Source organism: Ovis aries, chromosome 8, assembly GCF_016772045.2.
Source record: "Ovis aries strain OAR_USU_Benz2616 breed Rambouillet chromosome 8, ARS-UI_Ramb_v3.0, whole genome shotgun sequence".
Lineage (NCBI taxonomy): Eukaryota > Metazoa > Chordata > Mammalia > Artiodactyla > Bovidae > Ovis > Ovis aries.
The window spans coordinates 85,674,075-85,698,603 of NC_056061.1; the positions used below are offsets into that span (position 1 = coordinate 85,674,075).

Consider the following 24,529-nt stretch of genomic DNA (forward strand, 5'->3'; position numbering starts at 1 on the left):
TAAGCAGCTAAACACAGAACAGTCCTCCAAGTTAAAACAGTGGTTTAAAATACACGGATCTTCCTCTCTACTTTCTTAACAGCTGGAAGAAATTACAGTCCAGAGAGACATCTGGGTAACTGGAATTAAACAGATGCAGGCTGTGAAGAAAATCAAACATCTCAGGGTAATAGATGCAAACACTATTATTGAAACTCTGAGGGATTTTTTATTTGTTTTTTCATAATGATGGCAACTGTTGCCATCCATGTATACAAACTACCTACACTAGCATAAAGAAGTGATCCTTTTTCCCTTTGTCTCTCTTTGAAAAAGTCTTAAAGGACACATGCCAACTTCTAAAGTGAAGCCAAAACATATCTCAGTATCTTTCCACTTTAAAAACACCTTTTGGTATAATGTATTGACATGGTGCTGGCGTTGGGTGCCTTTACCCCATCAGCTGCCAGGCACTCTCTGACAGGTGAATACTGTGCAAAACCCATCACAGCTGTCACACTGCCACACGCAGCGGGGAACTGCAGAGGAGGAGGATTGGAAAAATGACGAAAAGGTGAAGATAAGCTTGTCCAAGAGAGAGGGAGTGACGTAAATGTCCTGTTTACAATTCAAACCGTCTTTGACCCATTTTAATGAGCAAGAGCCTGCACTTAAAGACACATGTCGCACAAGACGCAGGGCCAGATGGTGCCCTTTGGAATAAAAGCGCTCTCAAATGGAACGTACCAGGAGCCTCGGAATGCCCTGATGGTACCGGCATTTCCACCAGATTATGCCCTTTACTTTTATGGCTTTTGGTTTCCAGCTCTGTTTATGAAAGTGCTTACAGATTTTCCATTTAGAAACCAAGAGTTAGGATTCACACACCAGTTGATCCAAAGCCAAGTATGAAACTGACAATCAGATTTTTATACATCATCACGTCAATGGTAGACTTCTTAGAGCTCTCTGAACTCTTGTTATTGATATGAAAGAAAATAAATGCAAAAATCAACAAGCACAGTCTGGCGATTCTTCAAACAGCTAAACATGTTATCATATGTTACTGTATGACCCACTAATTCTACTCCCACTAATTCTTATATTCCCAAGAGGGAGAAAAACAGACATTCATATAAAAACTGGTATACAAATACTCTTCCCTGGTCGTGCTAGTGGTAAAGAACCTGGGTGCCAATGCAGGAGATCCCTGGGTCAGGAAGATCCCCTGAAAAAGGGCATCGCAACCCACTCCACTGTAATGGCCTGGAGTATCCCATGGGCAAAGGAGCCTAGCAGGCTATACAGCTACGAGCCCATAAGGTCACAAAGAGCTGGGCACAACTGAAGCCACTTAGCATGCATGCACACAAACACTCAAAACACCACTGTTCACAACAGTCAAGATAAATGACAAATAAAAATAATAACTAAAATTGATTAAATTATATTAGAAACTTAGAAAACTTTTTTTCAGGATTTAAAAAAATACAGTGAGGTTGTATAAATAATGTACAATAAACACACATTAATTATTCTCATTCTACAGATAAGGAAACCAAGGAATAGAAATTTTAAGCAAATCCCTCAGCTACATAGCCTGTACAAGGCAGAATCAGGAATTTGGACCTCACAGTGAGGCCGCACAGTCCAGCTCTTAACTCTAGACTCCACACTGCAAAGATATTACCCACAAGGTCAAAACACAAGATGGATCACATTTGGAAGGCAAAGTGACAGGTGATGTTAACTTTCATGTTTATGTTACTTGGTATTTTCAAACTCCTTCCAACTACAGTCTCTATGAGGGAAAGAGAAAGAATGGGAGAGAGAAAGAGACAGAGAAAGAGAGAAAGATGGGGGCAGATGGTGATGGAGAGAGGGAGAAATTATCATTTTTAAAAGCTGCTACTGGACCAGGGAGTATTTTGCACAATAGAACATAATAATAAATAATGGCTTATTATCTTCTTGATTTTGAAAAATTTTAAGAAATCACAGTAAAATACTTCAGAAAAAAATCACAGTTAAAATACCATAGTGTGAGATTAAAATTTTAGGCATGCATTTCAATCACATAGAATCCTTTATCTTTTATTAGTTTTGGTGCTGAGAATCTGCCACCTTAGAATAACTGGAAGTTGGAAAATCCATATCTACATGTTCCTAATTGAGTATGTGCTTGTCATCCAAAAATTTGGTAAGAGGGAGGGTATATATATATATATATATATATACACACACACACATATACACACACATATATATAACATACTATTATATAATATATATAAATATATATACATATATATATAATTATGGCTGATTCATATTGTTGTACAACAGAAACCAACACAACACTGTAAACAGATGTCTCTACAATTTAAAAATAAATTAAAAAGTCAGTTGGGGTACCTTTCACATGCTTCATGGTGCAGCCAAAATAAATAAATGAATCACTAAATCAGGCACCTTCTTGTAAATCCAGAGATCAGAGATTCAGGTAGACCTTGGAGGGCCTCCCATCCTCCATAGGTCTCAAAAAACTGCATTTCTCTCAACCTTCCCCATCTTCATTCAAGGAAATTCTACCATAGGGAGACTACAGCAAATATTTTGGGAAATGATATGGTATCTCTATTTTTAAAAGAAAACATCAAAAAATATTATATTAAAATTCAGTAAAAATGAAAGGAAATTAACCTCTCTACTTTGAGTCACGAAAACTATAACCAGAATTATGACTCATGAAGAGAGGGCAATGGCACCCCACTCCAGTACTGTTTCCTGGAAAATCCCATGGACGGAGAAGCCTGGTAGGCTACAGTCCATGGGGTTGCTAAGAGTCGGACACAACTGAGCGACTTCACTTTCACTAAGAGACTAGCAGAGGAAATGAGAATACTTTAATAATGAAGTTTTAACTATTTGGCACTTCTCTAGTGCCAGAAAAGTCAGCCACGGCTGAAATTCTGGTGGTGATACACCTATGTACTTTTCTTTCCTGTTATTAAAGTTAAAAAAAACAGAACTGCAAATTAAAGCCAAACAATGTGACCGAGCTCACCTTAAACCTGAGGTCAAATGCATCATTTTGTCCTAATCCTCTCACCCCATGCCTGCAAGGACATGTTTGAAAACAAGAGCCTCAGCACCAGTGCCAATACAACCTAAGCTGATGTCCATTGAGAATGTGCTCATATACGTCCCGGTGACTGTTTAAAACTTTGACAGGAAAGAAACTCCTGTTACATGCACCAACCTTGATTAACTTCAAAAGATGGCTAAATTAGAAAGCTGAGTTGCACAAAAGAAGTATAACATAATACTGTCACGGAAAGCTTGTAAACATGCACAGTATGTAATACGGAATGCAGTAAATACATACATTAAAAGGGTATTAAGAGCATGCACGACACTGGCCAATTTCAAATTGAGGATAAGAGTTACCTCTGCGGGGAAACAAGGAGGGAACAGAATCACAAACAGGTACAACAGGGCTTCAATTTTGTCCTTGCTGCCGTTCAGTCGCTACGTTGTGTCCAACTCTTGCAACCCCCTGCCAGGCTCTTCTGTCCATGGGATTTCCCAGGCAAGAGTATTGGAGTGGGTTGCCATTTCCTCCTCCAGGGGATCTTCCTGACTCAGGGATCCAAACCGTGTCTCCCGCTTGGCAAGCAGATTCTTTACCACTGAGTCATGAGGGGAGCCCACTTTAATTTTAGTTGTATTATTTTGGTGTACTTTTCCTTAAGCTGAATGGTGCACACATTGGCATGTATTAGCCCCATACTCCGCCGCCCTTCTGAAGTACCAGCAATAACAATTACGAATGTATATCCTCTCCAAACTGCATACAATTGCATACACAAACCACTTATTCTTCTTTGACTTATAATGGAAATCTGACTGGTGCAGAAAATCAAGATTGCTAATGTCAGGCATTGCAAAAGAACAAGAATACTAATCAAATTTGAAGCCACTGATAAATCTTCATGTATTTCTATTACAGTTCTCTGTTTAGATTCTACATCTAAAACTCATCTTGACTGGGAGTATACGTGCACATTCTCAAATAGACTTTAATTGAAGAATGTGTCTTACTATATATTATTTGCTGGCACTATCAAACACTGAGACCTCCATTTATATTTCTAGTCTATTCTTTACCGTCAACGGCAGACTCATATAAGCAAAATGCCTACTAGATACCTGCACTTAAAATTTATTTGAAACCTTAAACCCTTTAAGCAAAATTTATTTGAAACCCTTATCCCTGAAACATCCCTCTGTTTCATTTACTCTTCCCTCTTCCTGGTGACGTCAACAACTAACAGTTCCAGTCAAATATCTGTGGGTCATATTCATTTATTATTTTTCTTTTTAGTCAGGTATACGTGCTTCCGGGCTTCTGCTGTGGCTCAGCTGGTAAAGAATCCGCCTGCAACGCGGGAGACCTGAGTGCGATCCCTGGGTTGCAAAGACCCTCTGGAGAAGGACAAGGCTACCCACTCTAGTATTCTGGCCTGGAGAATTCCATGGACTGTGTAGTCCATGGGGTCGCAAAGAAGTCGGACAGGACTGAGTGGCTTTCACTTTCACTTTTCGCTTTCGTAGCTGCTTTACAACATTGCGTCAGTTTCTGCTACCCAACAAAGTGAATCGACTATTAATATAAGTGAACACGGGCTTCCCAGGTGGCTCAAAGTGTAAAAAAGCCTGCCTGCAACACAGGGGACCAAGTTTGATCCCTGGGTCGAGAAGATCGCCTGGAGGAGGAATGGCAACCCAGTCCAGCACCTGTCTGCAGAATCCCACAGACAGAGGAGCTGGTGGGCTACAGTCCATAGGGTCACAAAGCGTCGGACACGACTGAGCAACTATCGTCTCCCACCTGAATCTCCCTCTGATCGCCCCCCAACCCCCACACAATCCATCTAAGTCATCGCAAAGTACCGTGTGTACATCTTCACTTTCTCTCATGCCTCATCAGTAAGCCCTACTGAACAACCTCTGAAACACCACAGATGTATCCTTCCATCCAGTTCTAGCACTCTGCTCCCGTCATCTCTCCTCGAAACAACTCCCTCTGCCTCCTAATCAATCCCCTTCCCTCCACCAGGTTCAGCCACACTAACCTTCTTTACAGCCCTCAAATATGCCCAACTAATTTCCACTCCAGGTCTTCTGCATTCCCTCTCCCTGGAATGTTTTTCTCCAGATATTCCCAGGGCTGGTTCCTTTAGATCTCAGCTCAGATATCAGCATCCAAGAAAAGTTTCCTATATTTCCAATAACTATGAGGTTGTATCCCTACTTTTATTCCCCCCTTTTTTTTAATTCTAAGAATTTATCATTATATGAAATTCACCACTGTTGTTATTAACACTTTTAACAGTTATGACTGAGTTTGGGTACATGGAGCAAAACATTGCCTATGGAAGCATAACCAAATGGGGGGTTTGTTTTCTACATGTAAGAAGAAGACCCGGCAAAAGCTGTCCAGAGCGGGTTCAGGGGCTCCACGACCCATCAGACACCGGACTCCCTTACGTCTTTCTATGCTGTCCTTTCACCTTCAAGGTATTCTGATAAAAACCTTTGATAACTCCTTACATGCTCATGGCATGTAGGCTCCTGGGGTGATTCGCCCACCCCTGGAAGATGACAAGTCCCACTGTAACAGCTCAACCCATATTTGTTTAGCTATTACAAACCCACAAAACAAGAATTCAGAAGTCCTTCATTTAGGAATCACTCCCTCATCCTAGCTGTCATGCACAACAGCCATGCCCTCCAACATACCTGATCTGGTAGACTCTACTTCAAGGTTCTCTTGGGCCCCTTGACCCCAGGTCCTTCTTCCCCATCACAGCCTGAGTTCAGGGCTTAGCACTGCTCACACTGCCGTGCAGACAAAAGTTTTAGGGACTTACATGATCGGCTTGTGCAGAGCATGTGACAGAATGCACGGAGAGGCAAGAAGAAGGTGGTCTCCTAAGCGGCCTGACCACCTGCTTCTTCCTTCTCATTCTATCACACCCTCTACGCAAGCCAATCTTGTAACTCCCTAAAACTTATGGGTCTTCCTGTTGTCTAGAAAGCTCCCTACAAGCAGGGCAGTTTGTATGTCCTGTTCACCACTGTTCTCCCAGATTATCAACCCGGACTACATATGCAGAGTAGACACTCGGGAAACATTCCATGAAAGAACTGAAAATCACACCTAAATTCCTGAAAGCGATGTGCAAGGCTCCTCAGCATTTGGTCCAGTCCACCCTCCTGACCATACTGCCTGCCACCTTCTTTCATTGTGGTCAGTAACAGAAAAAGACTGAATTTCTAAACTGTTCAGATCTTAGTATTGTTTTCATATTTTATTATTTCTGCATAAAATGTCTTCACACCTTTTCATACAGGAAACTCACGATTATCTCCCGAAGTCTCAGCTCCTGCTTCTCCTTAGACACCATTCCCTGCTCTCCTGGGCAGCACTTGAATGATGGTGATGGTGAGGAGGGGGAGGGCAGCGATGTAACTGCAATTTCAGCAACTGACTGTAAGGGGTGCTTGCAATGCACCAGGGACGCTTACACACCCTTCACTAATGGTGACACAGCTCACACTCTCATAACAATCCTGTGAGGGAGAAATGCTACTTTTCCCATTAAAGAGAAGGAAATTGACACATAAACAGCTTAACTAATGTGGTGAAGTTCACAAAGCTAATGAAGAGCAAAACCTGCCTTCAAACTCAGCTGGACGGTCTCTGTAAGTTGCAAACGATATTCATCCAGCCAGGTTGTAAGGCTGTTAGGAGGAGAATCTATATTGTACTCATGAGACTTTATGGTGTCTCAATAACATGATATTAAGTGAATGTTTTAAAAATCACTTATACAGAATGTGAGAACTGACTAAAATGCAGGACTTATAAAGAAGAGCTAAATGTTTAAACTGACTATGCAACTATATAAGTCAAATCACTAATCCTAGAATAAAACATTGGGCTATAATAATAGGCACATCATACTAAGGGTGTGTGTTTGCTCCAGCACAGTCAAGACAGCTCTGGGGGTAAAGAATCTGGGTGCTGTGGTAAACCAGCCCATAAGAAGGAACTGCGAGCATCTTTTTCCAACTCTGCATTCAACCCTGAAAAAGACCACAGTGAGAGGATTTATACCACTGAACCTCCAAAGTGACAGTTGGGCCTTTTTATTATGGAGAGACAGTTTGCCAGCAAACTGCTGTATTTAACCCAATTAGAGTTGGTGGGAGAACCCAGAAGGTTGCCTTGTGGAGGATGGATGGTGATTAAGAATGCCGTGGAGGGCAAGAGATGGAACTTGTAAGCAGAATATACATCACGAAAGCACGAATAAATTTAATGAGAGACCAGCGTGTGAAATATCAACAACTGTCTGTCCTCTATGTTTTTATTTTCTAGTTTCAATAAAAACACCATTTATAGATACAATTTTCATTCAGAGATGTGGTCTGATGCTCTCTCCCATCAGTCTCTGGGAGTTGCTGATGGACAGGGAGGCCTGGCATCCTGCGGTTCATGGGGTCACAAAGAGTCGGACATGACTGAGCGACTGAACTGAACTGAATACACAGTATAAGCAAACTATGAAGACTGACCTATAAGAAATCAATCTTTTCCTTTTAAAGCGCTCAAAACAGATAAAAAATATACAAATTTAATCTAGCTTTAAATGGACTACAGAATGATAGCTTATGTAAATTTAGTCTTGCCATTCTGCTTATACATTACAAAGACAAAAAATGAGTCATTTAAGTAGGTTGAATAATTTTTTTCTCTCTTCAGAAAACCTCCTAATCTTCTTGCCCTCTGTTCTACATTGGAGTGCCTCACAAACTCTTGGTAATAATCTCAAATTATTAGGTGCCCCTCATTAAACAGATTTTGAACACTAAGTTTACTTGTAAAGTTGTTCCTAAAATAAAATAGTTCAGAAATATCCAGCACATAAAAGAAAAAGGAAAACTATATTACCGTTTCCTAAAAGGTTCTTTTCTTAAAATAAAAATTCATCATTAAGACTTAAACCAGAAGAGCTCCCAAAACACTACATATGATGCCATTCTGAGGTTAGCCTGAGTGTAGGATAGGAATTTGGAAGGAGGCAAATGTATTCCTTTTTAGAGTGTTTTAAAACAAAATAATTTTCAACATGAACTTACTGCATATTAGCAAATACTTGTTCTTTTTGTGAATTATTCATTACAGTAAATTAATAATAGTTTAAAATGTGCTTATATCTGTCCTTTGTCTGTATAATTTCACTTAATACACACAGAAAACCTATAAAAATACAAGCACTATTTCTATCTCCATTTTATAGATGAGAAAAAAAAAAAAAGACTTGAGAACGTAAATGATTCGCCTACCCTAGAAAGTCTGACTTGAGTGATTCATACCACTTCAATATAAAAAAAAAAAGAAAGTATCAGAAAGTCGAGTAGAATTCTAATTAAATGATTTTACCTAGTATATGACACTCTTTTAGTTTTAACACCTCTGTTATCTATGGCAGAGGTGTATGTTGGCGACGACATCATAAAAAAAAAACTGGACTAAAAATAGATATAAAAGGCATTTAGCCTTCTATAGAAGCATGCACCTTATTGAAAAGAACTGACTGGGAGATAACAGGTAAACTGAGGAAGCAGGTGTTACCTACTCTCACAGGTTCCAAAGTTCTTTTTTTTTTTTTTTTTCATCCCACCCCAGACCCCGGTTCCAAAGTTCTTAGTGACCAAGTATTAAGTAACATTGGAGATATCTTAGATAAGCTTTTTATTTTTATTTTCTCTTTTCAGAGCAATGTTTGATGAATTATGCATATGTGGAATGCAAACACAGATTCAATTCACTCTGAAATACTTAAGGATATAAAATGAACAGAAAATACCCTTGGCAAAATCTGTATTGAGTTTCAAAAGCCCACACGTTGGAAACCAAGTTTGTGACGTCCTCCAAAACATAAACATCAGTGGGTTCTCACGTTCCTCACTTCTCCTTCTAATGTCAGAATATTGCCATCAATTTAAAAAGCAGACCTTTATGCCATAATTAGTCTACCTAATAAATCATATGGGAATGGTGTCTCTGAATCCAAATAGTTCAAGATCTGCTATAAAAGAGAAAATATATCATGGCAAGACAAAATTTAATAACAGAATAAAACCTTCAATGAAACAGTTTATACAAATTAATTCACAAAGTATATAACTTTCTTTCCAAAGAATCGCATTGCCTGGATGAATGTGTTTTTGTCCATGTGAAGATACATTTGCACGAAAGGATGAAACAATTTTTTTTAATCCGCAAGTAATTAAGACTAGTGCACTCTACTGACACTGTTTAAGTCATGAGCTTGCATCACAGATCAGGAGTACCTGAGGTTTTGCTTCCATTAACTGAGTCTGTCCTCTGTTTGAGTCTGGGTCTGAGTGTGTCCTCTGTTTTAACATATGGCCAAAAGATACTCTCATACCACATCCTTTAGTGCCTTAGAAACGTTAGTGTGGCAACCCTGACTTAACCAATGTTAACGTAATTTAACTTCTGCTGCTAAATGCCTTCAGGAAAGTGTATTCTTATCAATATTAAACCTAACAGTTGGAGAAAAAAATAATAAAGCTCTCCCTATCCTATTTAACTTTGCTTTCTCTATCCTATGAGCATCACTGAAGTTAGAACTAAAATAAATTTTCTTACACTTTTGACTTTATTTCTCATTATTCCGTATCTAGAAAGTGAAAGGCAGCAGTGTGAATATTTACCAGTAATCTATTCCTTATACTCAGCTTTGACTCAAGCACACTTACAAACCAAAAGCAAAGGAGAATACATCCTCTCATACCGATCACTCCTAAGTGAGTTTGATATATAAGCTTTAAAGAGTGCTTTCATGTCAAACGTTTCATTGTACTATGACAATAACCTCAGGTTTGTTACAATTACTTAGTAAGAGGGAAGAAGGAAAAGGCAGACTGTGGCTGATCAATCTCTGGTCTAGAAGCTTTAGGGTGAGTGGTATAGACAAATTCCTGAGTCTTAAATAACTCTGTGACAGTGTTACTTGCTCATTCCTGTCCGTTCTTAGCAACCCCACCAGGCTTCTGTGTCTATGGGATTCTCCAGGCAAGAATACTGGAATGGGTCGCCAATCCCTTCTCCAGGAGATGGTCCCACACTAGAGAAGGATGATAATTATATTAAGTAAAATCGTAAACAAACAGGTCAACTGCATGATGGAATTTAATCTAGTAACAGAGAAAACAAAGCAGAATATTTGAAATGAGGACTTCAATGAAGAGTAATCAAATTTCACAGTGTACAATCACTCCTCTTTGTTAGGTTTCTGATGAGTCAGGCTTTGCCTTTCTTATGCTAATAAAATAGATCCTAGGTTAAGATCAGGGGGATGGGGTTGCTGTGGAGTTTCACTCCCCCACAGATTTTCTGCCTTGCAATCTGAACACAGTAAGAGCAATGGGATCGTCTGTGAGACCTAAGCCCATTAAATAAATCCACAGGCTGTATATCCTCGGCGTCTTAAAATCTAAAAGAATCTCTCTTTTTTTTCCCCTTCAAGTCTGTATTTATCCATGGCAATCCTCAAAGATGTTTCATAAGTCCGCAGGGGCACACCAATGTCAAGACTTCCTTTCAACAGAAAAATAACATTTCTGAGGGTTCTGAATTATGCAAAGAGGATAAGTAATTTTGAGATCCTTTCAGACACATAAATAACCAGACACAAACAGATAAAATAAGGGTCTTTCTGAAATGAGCACTCGCTTTGTACAGATTATTATCCTTTGATTCTAGACCCTGACACTTTTGCAGTAGGTATCAGCTGCCACAATAACACAACAGTTGTTTGGAGGAACTCAAGTGGATATCCACATTTTTACCTACATGATCATCGCCAACATTCAATTCCAGTAGTACACATCAACCCTTTGGGAAAAATTCTTGTATTCTTCCTAAAGTGTCTGAGGATCTCATTTACACAAAGGTACTCTTACATACAATGAAATCGTACAGCGATTGTTCTCAGTATAATGGTATCTAACCTGGCTTCCTTTTGTCCTACAGTCAGAGAAAAAAGAAATTTTAAGTAAAACATATTAGCCATTTATACTGTAACGTGCAGAATGTTTCTTTTATACGAAAACAAAAAATCATGGTGGAACTGCACTGTAGCTTCTAATCTAGCTTTTTTTTTTTTTTTTTGTCTTATAATCAAAAGAGAAAGTAAAAAAAAAAAAGTTAAATAAATTCAGTTTATAAATGAAACCATTTCATCCCTAAATTCCTTCTAGTATATAAATTTACATGAATGGTCTTCCCTAACCAGTATATCCACCATGGTGACATGAGCTGCTCATTTATTGCCTAAGACTACAGTGTATCACTCCCAAATCAATTTGGAAAATGTACAACTAGAGCACCAATCATTAAGAACTGTATATTTTCATTTATTTGAAATAATCGGTGCAGCCTTTGAAAAGAAATACTAATCATGTCAATCTAGACGTATAAGGTGCTAAGGAGTCTCTTTAATAATTCAAAAAAGATGCCTTAATAATTCTATAAGTTTTATTGACCTATTGACTTTTATTGTGAATTAATCATTGTCTCTGAGAATCAATTAAATTATTTTCCAATTTATTGTGCTGAAAAATCTAACATAAATAAATACTGTTCCTTTAAAACAGATGTAAATAAAAAGCCTGTTTATCTTCTATGGGAAAGAGGGAAGAAATTAAATTTTTCTGTGATTTTTCCAAAATTAAACGTTATGTTGAGATACTGTAGATTCACAAGTTACTGTCAGAAATATTACAGAAATATCCTGGTTCTCTTTTCCCCCCATGACAACATCTTAAGAAAATACAGTATATCATCACAACGATACTACTGGTAACAGTAAAGACGCAGAACATTCAGCACCACGAGGGTCCCTGCAGTTGTCCCTGTTGCTGCCACACACCATTCTCTCCAGTTCCCACACCCCCCTTTAGCCTTAGTAACCACTCATTTCTCCTCCATTTCTTCAAATTTCTCATGTCAAAAATGCTAAACTAACGGAATCATTTAGAATGTGACCTTTTGGCGTGGGCTTTTTTTTTTTTTTCACTCAGCATAATTCATCCAAAATGTTGTATATTTCAATAGCTGCTTTGGTGTTTTTTATCACTGGTATGGATGGACCACAGTCTGCAATCACCTCACCTGCTGAGATACATCTGGGTTGGTTCCAGATGTGGGCTAATATGGATGAAGCTGCTGAATGTTCATACCCCGGTTTTGGTGTCCTATAGGAAATACAAGTTTAGTTTTACAAGAAACCATCATACTCTCCACCAGAGTGGCTATACTATTTTATATCAACGACCCAGTTTCTCCAGATCCTCATTAGCATTCAGCGTTGCCACTGCTTCGTATTCTAACCTTTCACCTATCTGAGTGGCTGCTTCGGGCTTTTCCATTCACACCTTGCCACAGTGTGCTGCAGCTGACGTTTCATAGGCTCAAGTACAGAAATCTTACTCCCTTTATGTCCCTTTGTCTCTCTCTTTATATTTGTCTTGAACAGTTATTCTTCATTTCGAACTACATAAGACATTGTTATAAATTTTTCTACAACCCTGAAACATAATTTAGAGCACGCAAGAGAAGGAAAGTCAATTGTTTTTAATATTTTTGCTTACTGTGTTCTTCCTTCCTTCCTTCCTTCCTGATGTTTCAAAGTTCCTTCTTGTATCATTTTCTTTCATATTAAAGAATTTCCTTCCTTGATTCATTCTTACAGGGTAGTTTTGCTGGTGACAATTTCTATTAGCATTTTTCCATGCAAAAATATACTGACTTCTTTGTAATGTCTCTGCTTTTCAATATGCTGTCTAGGTTTGTCATAGCTTTGCTCCTAAGAAGCAAGTGTCTTTTTAAATGTCCTTACATAATGAGGCTTTTATTTAAACCTTCTGTTTTCTATGACGTTGCTCCAGCTGCAAAAGGGAGGGTTCCGCTTACTACTGCCAGTGGAAACAGAAGCCCAAGTCCCCCGCCTGGTATCTGTCGACACATGCCGTGAAGTGAGGACCCCTCCTTATTGCTGAAGGGGGTGATTTTCAGCCGCACACAGTCTCCACTGTCAGAGTGCTAGAAGTGGTCTTGTTACTGCTTTAGAATGGTCGAAGCCCTGACCCTCCACTAGGGCCTTTCTGTGACCACCTCAGAAGTGATGGGAGGGGAACCTCGCTGCTGGCAGGAGCAGGTGGAAGTCTCACCTGCCGACAGGCTTCTCTGACCACAGCAGCTACAAAAAGCACATCACAACAGTCTCACACGGGGGCAAGCCAGGCCCTGTGCTTGCGTTCCTCACTACTGGCGGGGTGAGCGTAGGGCCACAGTTTTACTGTGTGTTTACCTGGTACACTACAGCCATTGTCTAAAAGGTTTCTATATTTTCAGTAAACTCTGCCCCTTGGATTGAGGGAAGACTTTTTCTTCTTTTTTTGTTTTTTTCTCTGTGCATGATGCCATTTCTAGGTGCCAGTTTCATCACCCTCAAGTACTGAATATATTTGATTTTACAAAAAGTAGAAGAAATTCAAGCCCATATTATTCCTTGGGTCCTGAGGTTTTGAACTAGTTTGCATTTCTTTTTCTTCCTTTCAGAATCTTCATCCAGGTGCCCCCTCCAAAAAAAAAAAAAAAGAATCTTCACGTTTGTTATATGTGTAATGTTCACAGTTTTACCAAGAGGAGTAGGTAAAAGTCTGTGTATTCCATCTTCCCAGAAAAAAAATCTGGGCCAGATGACATATTTGCTGATGCCTCTATTTTTGCCATTTTTATTTACTTCTTTAAGTAAGTAACTGAAAGTCGCTCAGTCATGTCTAACTCTTTGCAACCCCAAGGACTATACAGTCCATGGGATTCTCCAGGCCAGAATACTTGCGTGAGTAGCCTTTCCCTTCTCCAGAGGACCTTCCCAACCCAGGGATCGAACTCAGGTCTCCCATATTGCAGACAGATTCTTTACCAACCAGCTGAGCCACAAGGGAAGCCCTTAAAGCTATTAAATCTTATTGATAAGAAAGTAGAACATATTAGTGTACAAAGAAAATAATTATACTCAAATGGTGCTTCTCCAACTGGCCTGTGGACATATCCTTCAGGAACTGATGATTCTATGAAACTGATCAAAATGTTGTGATATCTGATGGATTATAACATTAAAAAATATTTTTTACCATTTAAAAGATAAAAGTACTTTTTAAAATATAAATATTTTCATAATAAGATTATGGTCTTAAGCTATAAATCCCCAAAGTGCTTGGCAAAAGGCACCAAAAAACAATTTATTTCTAGAAGAAATTGAGACTCTAAAATGTGAGAAACACTGCCCGACTCCTGGGGTGACCATTTGTCGCTGTTTTCCCAGAGCACTGTCAGCATCCACTTTTTTGTTGTTTCCTGGAATAATCATTAATAGAGCCTTCCTTCACACACGAAGCGCTCCATTTTGTATAGCAAGCTATAATGGTCACATTGTCTATGATCATTATGAAAACATACACAGAAAGTAAAAACAGGTGGGAGAATCCCAACCAGTGTTTCCGTCCCCCCGGGCATTCCACCTTCTCTTCAGTACACCGAGGCTTTTATTCAGCCCTTCTTTGTGGCAAGACTAAGCAGCTCATATGCTGGTTCATATTCTTTTTCTCAGCAACTTGTCAATACACATTTTGTGCTCACAGTGTAAAGTATAGCATCTTTAGGGCTTCCCAGGGGGCACTAGCGATAAAGAATCTGCCTGCCAACACAGGAGACCTCAGAGACTCTGGTTGGATTCTTGGGTCAGGAAGAATCCCTGGAGAAGAGAATAGCAACTCACTCCAGTGTTCCATGGACAGAGGAGCCTAGTGGGCTACAGTCTATGGGGTCGCAAAGAGTCGGATACGACTAAGCAACTAACGCACATAGCATCTGTAAATAGCAGCCCTGCTGCTGCAAGTCGCTTCAGTCGTGCCCGAATTCTGGGCAACCCCATAGACGGTAGCCCACCAGGCTCCGCGGTCCCTGGGATTCTCCAGGCCAGAATGCTGGAGTGGGGTGCCATTTCCTTCTCCAATGCATGAAAGTGAAAAGTCAAAGTGAAGTCACTCAGTCGTGTCCGACTCAGTGACCCGGTGGACTGCAGCCCACCAGGCTCCTCCGTCCATGGGATTTTCCAGGCAAGAGTACTGGAGTGGGGTGCCATTGCCTTCTCAGAATGTAAACATGTCTTCTAACACTGTATAAGAATATCAAGGAATACTAGTATTTGGCTAATTGCACACCTTAAAAATACATGACCATCAAACTTGCAATTAGATGTATAACTCATTAGTCTGCAGTAAAACACATGGAAACAATTTACCAGCTTCTCAACATCTAAGTCAGTAAACTATGACATAACGAAAGTTGCAGAAACATAAAAAGTTTGTTTTTTAATAACCCACAGGTATACTTGAGCTTATAATTCTAATATAATAAAATGTGATAGAAATGAAGGAAAAAATTATAAGATTAAATGTGTGAATATACCTATTAGCCAATAAAGAAAAAAATCATTATTAAATATAAAAACATATATGCAGAATTAGAGGTCTCCTTGTACACTTTTTCCTATCGTTTGAATTTTTATAACGCACATATTAATTCTATAATCAGAAAAATACAACCTAAGTATATGAAGCGGGAAATGATAATGTTGGAAAAAATCTGAAGGATATTAAGAAAACATCAACTTTCAAAACCTTAGCTAAACAATATTTACTTATGTTAGAGGCAGTTGAAAAAAATACATAGGGTATTCACAAGGCTCTTGTGAAGTTTTTGAAGTTTGAATATTTAGCAGGTTCATTAGAGATATGACCAAAACAATATATAATATTTTTAAAAATAGGTGAATATTCTTAAAAATGGACACAGTTTACTTTGTCAGTGAAAGTCACCTTTCATTATTCACAAATTTTGAAATACGTATTGTATATCACTAAAACATAGCCAATTAAATAATTTGGCTTCTTAGGGTTATTTATTTTTCTTTAATATTTACAAGCTATTAAAATCTTAATGTTTCTGATCTTCCAAACTCAGACCCTGCCATATTACAAAGCTTAATAGGGGTAATAAACTGATGTCTTTTAATACTTCTTGCAAAAAATATCTATTTCACTAAATGATGGTCTCCAAATGTGTATATACATTGTAAACATCATTAAATTGAATATTTATTGAAAGGAATTTTTGACCATTCATCTGAATGAATCCTTTTTTAAAGCAAACATTTCTATTTGAAAATCTAATTCATTATTACAAATAGAATAACTTTCCACTAACACTAGTTAAATATACTAAAGTTTCTCATAGCCTGGTTGTGACGGTTAGTTTTGTGTGTCTGTCTGAGCCATGGACTGTCCAGATATTTGGTCAGATGTCAGTCTAGCTATGCTCTGCTGCTGCTAAGTCACTTCAGTCGTGTCTGACTTTGTGCGACCCCATAGACGGTGGCCCACCAGGCTCCCCTGTCCCTGGGATTCTCCAGGCAACAACAATGGAGTGGGGTGCCATTTCCTTCTCCAATGCATGAAAGTGAAAAGTCAAAGCGAAGTCGCTCAGTCATGTCCAACTAGTAGCAACCCCATGGACTGCAGTCTACCAGGCTCCTCTGTCCATGGGATTTTCCAGGCAAGAGTACTGGGGTGGGGTGCCATTGCCTTCTCCGCTAGCTATGCTCAGATGAAATTAATACTAGAATCAGTACACTGAGTAAATCAGATGTGTCTCCTCAATGCACATGGACCCCATGCACTCAGTTTAAGGTCTGAAGAAAACAGCTGACCCTCCCACAAGTAACAGGGAATTCTCTTGCCCAACGGCCATCTAGCTGGGACATGGTTTTTGTGTGTGTGTTTTGGGTTTTTTTGGGGGAGCAGGGGCCAGGGGCTGGGTGGGCAGCCTTTGGCTTGAACTGAAGCATTAGCTCTTCCTGAGTTGCGGGCCTACCAGCCTTCACAGAGGAATACCTCCATTACCTCTACCAGTTTACAGGTCCTCAGACTCAGCATGAAACTAAGTTTGCTGACAGATAAAGATTTAGGGACTTGTCAGCCTCCAAAAATGTGCAACCAATTCTTTGTTCTCTATCTACCTATCTATTTTGTCTCTCTAGAGATCTCTAAGTAATATACTTGGCTAATAACCTATACTGATATTAATAATAATATAGCTCATGTGATTACAGTGAATTCTGCTCAAAAAAAAATCTTATCTAAACTCTCAAGTCCCTGTAATTTTACCGGTTAGTCTAATTGCAAATTTCATCTGTTTTGGCATATACAGCTACCTTAAAACCTTAATTTCTGTGTACAATTTTGAATAATAAATCGATGATTATGTAAAGGTGATTCAGGGATTCTTGATATGCAGCGTGTTAGAACTGGGGGGTAGGAGAAAGGGTGACATTTGAATAGTCCCTGAATACTCTGTTACAAGAACCGACTAAGGAAAAAATGTCAGTTCACTGTGAATAATATGTCAAACACCAATATTTTATATTACACACTTGTCATCATAAGGAAAATAATAAAAACATGGACAGAAACATTGTTTATGAAGTAGGAAAAATGTATAGGTCTTTCCAATTTACTTCTAACAAATATAGTGTATGGCAGACATCTGCTTTATAAAAATACATTTTAAAAGCCATAATGTCGTGATGAATCTTTGCTGAACAGCACAGCCATAGGTGTCTATTTTTAGTAAATATATGAGGAATAGTCATCTTTGTAAATTTTCTGAATTCAAATTCTTCTATTCTAAGTAAAGCCTGTAAATGTGAAGGTCAAACATCTATTTATAAACTCCACAAAGTTCTTTTCAGTTCAAATGTATAAATATTACACACACACATTTTACTGCCCCAGTAAAATATACATCCTATTATCATTGCCTTAACTGTTAAAATTACTGCAGCTACACTCATCATAGTTCATGATGCGGAGTTGTCACGTTATTTAAGGTGATCACTTAGACCCTGATAATAATAAAAACAATAATAACAACTATGATAGTGATGATGCTAATAAATGCTAATATATGTGTTTACTATATGTCACACTCTGCTCTAAGAGTTTTACATAAATTAACTTAGCCCTCACAGAATCCCAATGAGAGAGGAATTATTATTAATTCAGTTTTACAAATGAGTAAACTGAAGTAGGACAAAGGCTAACAGAGTTTTGTCAAGAGAACACACTGGTCATAGCAAACACCCTCTTCCAACAACACAAGAGAAGATTCTACACATGGACATTACCAGATGGTCAATTCCGAAATCAGATTTATTACATTCTTTGCAACCAAAGATGGAGCAGCTCTATACAGTCAGCAAAAACAAGACCGGGGAAATGACTATGGCTCAGATCACCAGCTCCTTATTGTAAAATTCATATTTCAATTGAAGAAAGTGGAGAAAACCACAAGGCCATTCAGGTATGACCTAAATCAAATCCCTTACAATTATACAGTGGAAGTGAGAAATACAGTCAAGGAATTGGGTCTGATAGACAGAGTGCCTGAAGAACTATTAAGTTCATAAAATCATACGGGAGATGGTGACCAAAATCATCCCAAAGAAACAGACATACAAGAAGGCAAAATGGTTGTCTGAGGAGGCCTTACAAATAGTTGAGAAAAGAAGAGAAGCAAAAGGCAAAGGAGAAAAGGAAAGATATACCCATCTGAATGCAGAGCTCCAAAGAATAGCAAGGAGGAATAAGAAAGCCTTCCTCCGTGATCAATGCAAACAAACAGAGGAAAACAAAAGAATGGGAAAGACTAGAGATCTCTTCAAGAAAACTGGACACACCAAGAGAATACTTCATGCAAACTGAAACACAGAGGCCATATTCTCTAAGAATATTAGAGACCATTTAAAAAATTATTTTGCCTTAATTTGTAATATTAAAAACTAGATGCTCCCTATATATAACATAAGCACTCTCATTTCAGAGGATCATCTAGGCACTTAGAAATGAATACACAGCACCAGGGAAGACGCCTTTGACATAATGTTACTGCTGCTGCTAGGTCGCTTCAGTCCTGTCCGACTCTGCGACCCCACAGACGGCAGCCCACCAGGCTCTGGCAGCCCACCAGGCTCCCCCAGCCCTGGGATTCTCCAGGCAAGAACACTGGAGTGGGTTGCCACTTCCTACTCTGGGGGATCTTCTCAGGGATGGAACTCCACTTTCTCTGGAAAACACCTGGCCCACTCCTACCTCTGCTGCTGCTGCTAAGTCGCGTCAGTCGTGTCCCATTCTGCGACCCCACAGACGGCAGCCCACCAGGCTCCCCCAGCCCTGGGATTCTCCAGGCAAGAACACTGGAGTGGGTTGCCATTTCCTTCTCCAATGCAGGAAAGTGAAAAATGCAAGTGAAGTCGCTCAGTCATGTCTGACTCTTAGTGACCCCATGGACTGCAGCCTACCAGGCTCCTCCATCCACAGGATTTTCTAGGCAAGAGCACTGGAGTGGGGTGCCATTGCCTTCTCTCGACATAATGTTCAGGGAAAGAAATTCACTACATAAAATTGCATTTTCACACCGATTACAACTGTATCAAAGTCAGCCATGCGCACAGTCAAGGGCTGTGAAAGGCAGGACACAGTGCGGAAGCTGCTGCTCCTCCATGAACTCCCAGTCTCTCCTTCCCTCCATGACCAGACGAGCTGTGCCTGTGACAAAGCCCGCGATTCACACTGAACCCCTGCAAGCTGACTTTCTCCAGCTACAGTCCTGGCCCGAAAGCCCCTAAGTCACCACCACTGTCACCAAGCCCAAAGGCTCTTTGCTTCCTTGTCCTCCATGTTTTCACGGCACATACATTCTTTACTAGTGATTTTCTTTCCCCAAATTATCCATGAAAATGCCAGCTGGATGCACAATGCCTCGTATATCGGCTCCTCTCCTGTTACCGGAGGAACTGCTCGTGCCGTACGCTCTGCACCCCGGCAACTGAATCTGTTCCAGTCACTGCGGTACTTACCTCCATGCAGAGAGTGCTCAGAGCAAGCCCTGAGCTCCCCACCTCAGTGTGACTGCCTGCCAGCATCTCCCCCTGGCATTAACTCTTGCAATCTGGGAAACTCCCGCCAGTGGTGAACCGGCATTTCCAGACTCGCTTTTCCCTCCATGGCATCCTATTTTGTTCTCCATCTCCTCGCATGAAACGTCAATGTCACATGGGTCAAAGCTTTCTAAAACACAGCTCCCAATTCCCCTGTCACACACCTTCAGCACCTCCTCTAGGTTCTACAGGAATAGGACCCTTTGCTTGCTCCCACACACCTCTCACGCTCATTCTTCATCTCCAGAATCCTACTTGAGTTTCAACTCACCCTGAAGTCTTTATTGGTGACATTCACTCAGCTGTTTCTCCTACATCTTTAAAATTTCATAATACTTATATTTCAGTTTTTATATGGCAGTTATCGTGTTTGACACCCTTATGTTATAGCTATTAGTTTGAGCCCCATGAAACTGCTGATATTTTTAACCTATGTAGTTCAATCTAGTATTACTGTTGATTTTAGAGGGCCTAAGTCAACAGCAGTCTCTAAGAAAATAGCAGTGGGTACTGACTTTCTTTGGGATCCTCTCAGAAGCCCAGAATACTGGAAGTGTTGTGAAAATCAAGAATCTTAATGAACCCATCCAGATATCTATATTTGTATCTATCCATCTGTAGAAATCAACTGTCTATAGTAATTGGTATAACCTATCACCTCCAGCGGTAGAGGTGAGAAACTTTAGAACCTGAAAACTTCGGATAACAAAATATTTTGGTTCAAGAAGCTGTTTTAAAATAATTTATGATGGGAACATCCTTGGTTTTAGAGCTTGGCAGGTACAGTAAAAAAAAGCTTTCTAGGTGACTGAAATTTAAAAAAAAAAAAAAAAAAAAAAAACACCAAAACACTTTTCAGCACAGGTGCTTCCCTTATAAACACAAATTGCCTAAAAGCAAAGCACAGCACCCTGTGTGCACGGAGCAGAGCAGACTGCTGTCAGAGAAGGGGTGCTGGAGAAGAGGGGGCAATTCACATTTCCATAGGGCTCTCTTACACCCAGATCCGAAAGCCTTTCTTAAAGCAGTAAACATCATCACCAAAAAGAGACAGCCATAGGATGTCAATAAAGTAGGGACTGGGTAAAGACACAGCACCCCACCACCACCACTGTTCACAAGAGCAGGCCCCCAAACAGCTGCAGGCAGAAATGCAACTCATCTGAGCTGGTGAAAAAAGGGGGACGCGGGGAATGTGTTTGGGGTTCTTCAGGATCACCTGAACAGTTCACAGAAAGCAAGTGGGTTTTCATACTTTCTCAGAGAGTGACTTCAATCCGTATTGGGGCCTGTTTGCTGGCTTCCCCAACACAAGACTGGTCTCCACTCCCAGAGGAAGGCACTGCTCCCCAATGGCCTGCCCAGTTCACCTCTTCCCCTGCGGAAATACCAGCTGGGAATGAAGCCCCACCCCCACTCCATGAAAAGATACAGCGCTGTGATGCTATGAGGAGCCCCACGGTGCCAGGAAAGCGTCAGGGACAGGAGAGTAAAACACTGGCTGCACCCTCCCCAACATTTCAGCGGCCCATTCTGGGGAACTTGTTACTGAAACTTGGAGAAATTAAACACACAGGTTGACGTTCGCGGTGCGTGCGTCCTCCTCCCCGCCGCCTCGGGCGCTGATGGGCAGGGAGCTCGCGAATCTGCTCCAAGGCCCTGAGCCCCAAAACCTCCTCCCATCCTGAGCTGCGGCGGCAGACCCGGGACCATCCTCCAGGGGTCACAATTGGGTTGCAGATCCCTCCCGGCACAGTGACTGAGCAGCCGGATCTGGGACAATTTCTGTGACTCCTTCATTAAGATTCAAGTGGAATAAGTACGGTAGAAATTGAACAGACCCAGAAACGGTGCCTTGCTGCTCCTCTAGTCAGTAAACATTTATTCACTAAGCCCAGTCTGTGTGCTCGCTCTCTCTCTCTTCTCTCTCCCAGTCACAGTTGTTCTCCAATCCGTACCTGCTTGCTGTTTTAATGCATAATTAAGAAGGTCAGAATTAATGAAGCGGTGTGGAGTAAAGTTCAAGGAATCCCTAGGCACTATTTATTCTATTAGATCTCAGGCATGAATGTCAGCTTGGCTGCGCAAGCGGCATAAGCAATGGGGCTGGCCGCAGCCCAGGAACCCTCCGCCCAGGGAGACTCACCTGCACTGTCAAGCCATTCCGAAGCTCCTTCCCTGCGAAAATCACACACAGCTGGTCAGCTGGAACCCCCTGTCGCTTAGCAACCACCTCCTTGAGCTGGAAGATGCTGGTGTCAGAATCGACCTCCACTGGGAACCCGTGGTTAGAGTTGAACCTGACAAACACTGGACCAAAAAAAAAAAAAAACAACACACGAAGCTTTAGTCAAAACCCTTAAATGGCAATTGCATTTAATGGCAATCCTTAATGGCAGTGCAATATTTCTGAATTGATTTGCCCCTCTCCTGCCCTTTGATAAGCAGTGTGCATTTTCTTTCACTTATAAAGCTTAAGGCTATGGAGCAACATTTGGAGAAAAATGGAGTTATCCTATGGGATTTCCCTTTCATATATTAGGCAGTGACCCACAAACAAAATTGCATGCTCCCTTTGACATCGTCCTGCGAAACAGGGGGACTCAAGCAGAACACTTGCTTGATTGGAATTGTGAGATTCCCAAGAGTTTATCCAGGAGATTCAGCTCTGACAGCCTGTACAAACTCACACTGCCTCTACGGCATCCCCCTTAATAAAAAATCAAAGGCGTCATGTCAGCACTCATGGTACAGCAGTGGAAAGAAATCAAGCCACTTTCTGAACTAGAGTGAAGACGCACCAGGTTGTGTCTAAGAGCCCGAGCCATCACTGGCGGTCCCAGCCAAAAGGCTCCACTGGGTCTCACGGAAACATGCATCTGCCCCTTCTTTTGAAAGACGCCATTTCTCCTGGAGCCACTATCCTCCTCAAGACCCAGGCTGGAGCCTTGCAGCCTCTCCATGTCTTCTTGCTGCCAATGCCATCCACCTCCTCCAAGTCTCTTCTTGCATCTGGCCTTTCCGTTGCATTCCTCCAGTCACGATGCTTATCAATCACATCTTGATTCTTGCAACAGCCTCCCAACTGAAGTCTTGTCTGTGTGTGTGTCGCTCAGTCGCGTCCAACACTTTGCCACCCCATGGACTGCAGGTCCCGTGCAACCCAGCAGGCTCGTCTGCCCGTGGAATTCTCGAGGCACGAATCCGGCAGTGGGCTGCCATTTTCATCTCGGGGGGAAATCTCCCCTGGCCCAGAGATATAAGCCAGGTCGCCCACACTGCAGGCAGATTCTTTACCAACTGAGCCACCAGGGAAACGCAACTGAAGTCTTAATATACTCCTTTCACTTTCAGAATGTCCTACATTGTTCTGCAAAGTAAACCTTATTCAAGAGTGCTACCATGTCACAGCCCTGAAAAAGTTTAAAGGCTTAAAGCTTTTAAACTAAGTGCCCCCAATGGAGTATTACTCAGCCGTTAAAAGAATTCATTTGAATCAGTTCTGATGAGATGGATGAAACTGGAGCCGATTATACAGAGTGAAGTAAGCCAGAAAGAAAAACACCAATACAGTATACTAACACATATATATGGAATTTAGGAAGATGGCAATGACAACCCTGTATGCAAGACAGGGAAAGAGACACAGATGTGTATAACGGACTTTTGGACTCAGAGGAGAGGAGAGGTGGGATGATTTGGGAGAATGACATTCTAACATGTATACTATCATGTGAATTGAATCGCCAGTCTATGTCTGACGCAGGATGCAGCATGCTTGGGGCTGGTGCATGGGGATGACCCAGAAAGATGTTATGGGGAGGGATGTGGGAGGGGGGTTCATGTTTGGGAATGCATAAAAAATAAATAAATAAATAAAAAAAAAAAAAAAAAAAAAAAAAAAACTAAGTGCCCCCAAAATACAGACCACAGAAAACTCCTGCCCCTGGCTCTTACCTTTGTTCAATGACACTCCCTTCCTCACCGCTGCGTGCTGAAAGCCCATTCACCCCCAGGATCCATCTAAGACGTGACCTCCTCCCAGAGGCCACTCACTGTCAGCAGCGTCAAGACTGAGCTCACCTCTTCAGGATTCAGGAGCTGTTACTATGTACATCTTATAAGGCTTGCCACAATTTCTCAGGGACTCAGTACGACACAGGAGACAAGTATATCCTCCAAACTGAGAGGTCCTATAGGTCCCTTATCAGCTTAGGGGACTAGGGTAAACATACTAACCTTCACTCGTTAACTCTCAGTTTCCTAATCTTCAAAATATTTATAAAGCACATTAATAATATTTATAGTGTTTACAACAGTCA

The 24,529-nt window shown here is 40.7% G+C and overlaps 1 protein-coding gene across 3 annotated transcripts in view; it reads right to left on the bottom strand.

The window, feature by feature from the left end:
* PRKN (parkin RBR E3 ubiquitin protein ligase) overlaps positions 1-24,529 on the bottom strand; it is a 1,230,807-nt gene that overhangs the window by 966,863 nt on the left and 239,415 nt on the right. For all 3 annotated transcript variants that reach the window (XM_027972640.2, XM_060419883.1, XM_027972639.2), the window contains exon 2: positions 22,354-22,517. In XM_027972640.2, the coding sequence (XP_027828441.2) occupies positions 22,354-22,517 (164 nt within the window). The remainder of the gene's footprint in view (positions 1-22,353; positions 22,518-24,529) is intronic.